Here is a 3043-nt window from a genome sequence, read left to right as displayed (position 1 = left end):
GTAGGCTCAGGATGGTTTTCTAAATCCCTTCCATTTTTATGGGCCCATAAACTTCAAATCGTTGAAAGAGATAGGATCTTCCAGAGTGTATAACCCCTCCAACTCAAGAAATTTCATTCATGTTCAACGAAAGATCATGGGGGTGGGGGCAGAGGATGTAACTTAGTTGATCCAAATTTAAGATCGAGGGGTGGGGCAAGGACTAGAATAAAAAAGGTTCCTTAACTTTGAAACGGTTCTGGTTCCAAAGGTTCTTAATTGGTCTTATCAGTTGTGGAACCGTTGGGAGAACCATATCATAACTGGCCTGGACTAATAAGCTAATTAGTTCCAAAATTTTGATATAGTTCTTAGCAGGTCGGTTATGATATGATTATCAGTTATGGTCCTCAATGACACCTCTATAGATGATGTCATTGAACCATATAGGAGTCTACTGGTTAGGTCAAATGCAACTCGAAGACTAATTGGAAGTCGAGGTTGGATGTTGGATACATAATACATTAGCCCAGCTAAGCCATTGTACAAAAAAGTGTCTAGTTCAAATCGAAAACAAGTTAAATCTTGATCAGATCTTCGTTAGACCAGTTGATAACATCAACCAGATATGTGTTCAATTTAGTCAAATATAAGTTAAAATAAAAACAACTAGATATGGATTCATAGGCTAGCCGGTGTCATTTGAGGGTGTTAATTCTAAACCAAAACCGAGAATTGAAACCAATTGATTGAAAATTGGATCAAATCGAACCGAACCATAAATAATCGGTTCAATTTGGTTATGAATATTATAAAAATACTATTTAATTTAATTTTTTTGGTTAAAAGGAGCCTTTAATTAATAGAAATATAGAGATTACATTCTGTAATAAGCCATACCAGAGGCATCATTCCTTACTAAGATGGAAAGAGCCTCAGGCAGGCATGAAGTATTAAAATCAAGATCATGAACACCTCGAACAAACCCTGCTAAATAGTCAACACAACTATTGATCTCCCTAACATTGTGAATAAAGCTATTGCTGCAAAAACCATCATGCAATCCATGTATCTCTTCAACCAACCAAAGCACCTCCCAACGGGGTTGAAAGGCCCCCACAATCATTTGCACCGCCACCCTTGAATCCGAACGCACCTGCACTTGCTGCACTTGCATTGCTCTTGCTTTCAAAAATCCCATCCGAACAGCATAAAGCTCCATATGGAGTACATCATCCCAAGTCTCCAATAAACCAAAAACAAGAAGATGATTCTTTACTGCCCACTCTAACACTGCCCTCCGCTTACCTGGATCATTCAGACCCTTGGTATTCCAAGCAGCAATCTTCATCATTGCAGAGAGGGGGTTGGAGGGTTAGGTACTGTATTCCCTCGATTCGGACTACGATCACGTAATCGAGGGACATCAGCACTAACATTATCAGCCACACTTGCACCTGTAATATCTTCTTCTTGCAACAGAGCAAACCTGTTCTCAACCAAGGACTGCTCTACATGCTTCACACTTGGCTTATTACCCGAGTCAGAAGAAGAGGACTTAGAAGAGACAGTCACTGCACCTTTCTTCAAATTATCCACGTTAGTTGCATTCTGTTTCAAGGAAGCACTTGAGATAGACTGCAGGCACGTGTCACCACAATCCCCCTTCTCCTTTGCCATGGTTGTCAAGGACGCCACACCCTCCCCATCTATTCAATTTAGTTTTGGTTTTGAAGTGATCAACCGTCGGTTCTAAACTGATAATAAATCGAATAAAAACAAGCACTATTATTGTGAAATCCTTGAACTTTCAATAGATTTCGAGACTTTAGGGTTAGAAAAGATGGAGAGATATGATCGAATGAGGGGGAAGAAAAAGGGAGTCTGGGGATATTGTGAGCAGGAGAGTCAGAGTTTTATGTCTTGTATCCCATGAGATCCACATAGTTTTTTTAGGTGAATGGAAAATAATTAAGTGAAAAGCAGAGTACAATGATAAAACCCATAGCTAGATAGAAGGGTGATCCCTATTTAAGCACCAAAACAACTAATGGAGGAGGAAACAATTAAATAATGGATGATACATCAAAACAAAAACTAGAGGCAAAACATCTATAAAAGGGTGATACAAGTATACAACAAAAGTTAGGGGAGGGCAAAAACATCAATAGTAGGATGATACATCAATAAGTCAGGGATGGGGAAGAAATTAAAGGGAGGTCCCAACAAGAGGCAAGATGACTATTTCTTAATGTGTCTAGGCTCGTCAAATTAATGAAAGAAATGGCTTCCCATATTTTTTCTATAGTATGTGATGAGGAGGTCCACCTTCCCTTGTTTCTTTCCCACCAAATTTGGTGAATCACTATACTAAATGCAAGCTTACCAATAATGTCATAGATTGACTTACCACTATACTTTTCTAAAATCCACCTCTAATCTCTCTGAAAGGGAAGAATAGTTTGTTGTTGAGGCCAACTATGAGGATCCGTTCCGGCGCTCGCGTGCACGTAGGGAATTTTTGCTCCATGGATGGAGAAAGAGAAAGATGACGTCTTCTCGAAATCGATTTATCAAGGGATGAGGGTCATGCAATCAAATGAAATGGAGTAGCCACCTAGGATTAGGGCCTAGGACCCATTGGTGTAGCTCTGTGAAGGGCTACATAATTCCATCTGGTCTGGTGAGAGATTTGGGGTAAGTGGTCAGGTTACGAGAGTGAAAAGGTATTAGGCACCCACCTCGGTCGGGTAAACCGGTCTTTCAACTAGATGCTTATTTTCAAATATTCTCCCTTTATGAATGTCTTATACCACACATGCATGACTAAATAATGATGCACAAACTGTTTAAATAAATTAAACTATGTTATATTAACTACTATGTACAGTACATAGGAGGAGATTGTTGGAAAATGCCCTTCTCCACAAATTGGTTTTGATGATAACAAACACATGAAAAGTACTGACTATATGTTTCAAGTGCATGATTATTGAACTAGTCAAGTCCAAGCCTTGGAAATCAATGACGATCAAGAAGGATCTAAAAGAATCGTGTCTATCAA

At 39.2% G+C, this 3043-nt stretch overlaps 1 protein-coding gene across 1 annotated transcript; it reads right to left on the bottom strand.

The window, feature by feature from the left end:
* Positions 1-856: 856 nt before the first annotated feature.
* On the bottom strand, positions 857-1330 carry LOC122664425. Its single transcript, XM_043860226.1, has one exon. It carries the CDS (start codon positions 1328-1330, stop codon positions 857-859), a length of 474 nt encoding a protein of 157 aa, XP_043716161.1.
* Positions 1331-3043: the final 1713 nt, after the last annotated feature.

The sequence above is a fragment of the Telopea speciosissima genome, chromosome 6 (assembly GCF_018873765.1).
Source record: "Telopea speciosissima isolate NSW1024214 ecotype Mountain lineage chromosome 6, Tspe_v1, whole genome shotgun sequence".
In the NCBI taxonomy this organism is placed as follows: Eukaryota; Viridiplantae; Streptophyta; class Magnoliopsida; order Proteales; family Proteaceae; genus Telopea; species Telopea speciosissima.
This window is presented reverse-complemented; position numbering and strand designations above follow the sequence as displayed.

Bases quoted from the DNA above. Each gene is read 5' to 3' on its own strand.
- LOC122664425 (XM_043860226.1), bottom strand. From the start codon at position 1,330: ATGAAGATTGCTGCTTGGAATACCAAGGGTCTGAATGATCCAGGTAAG.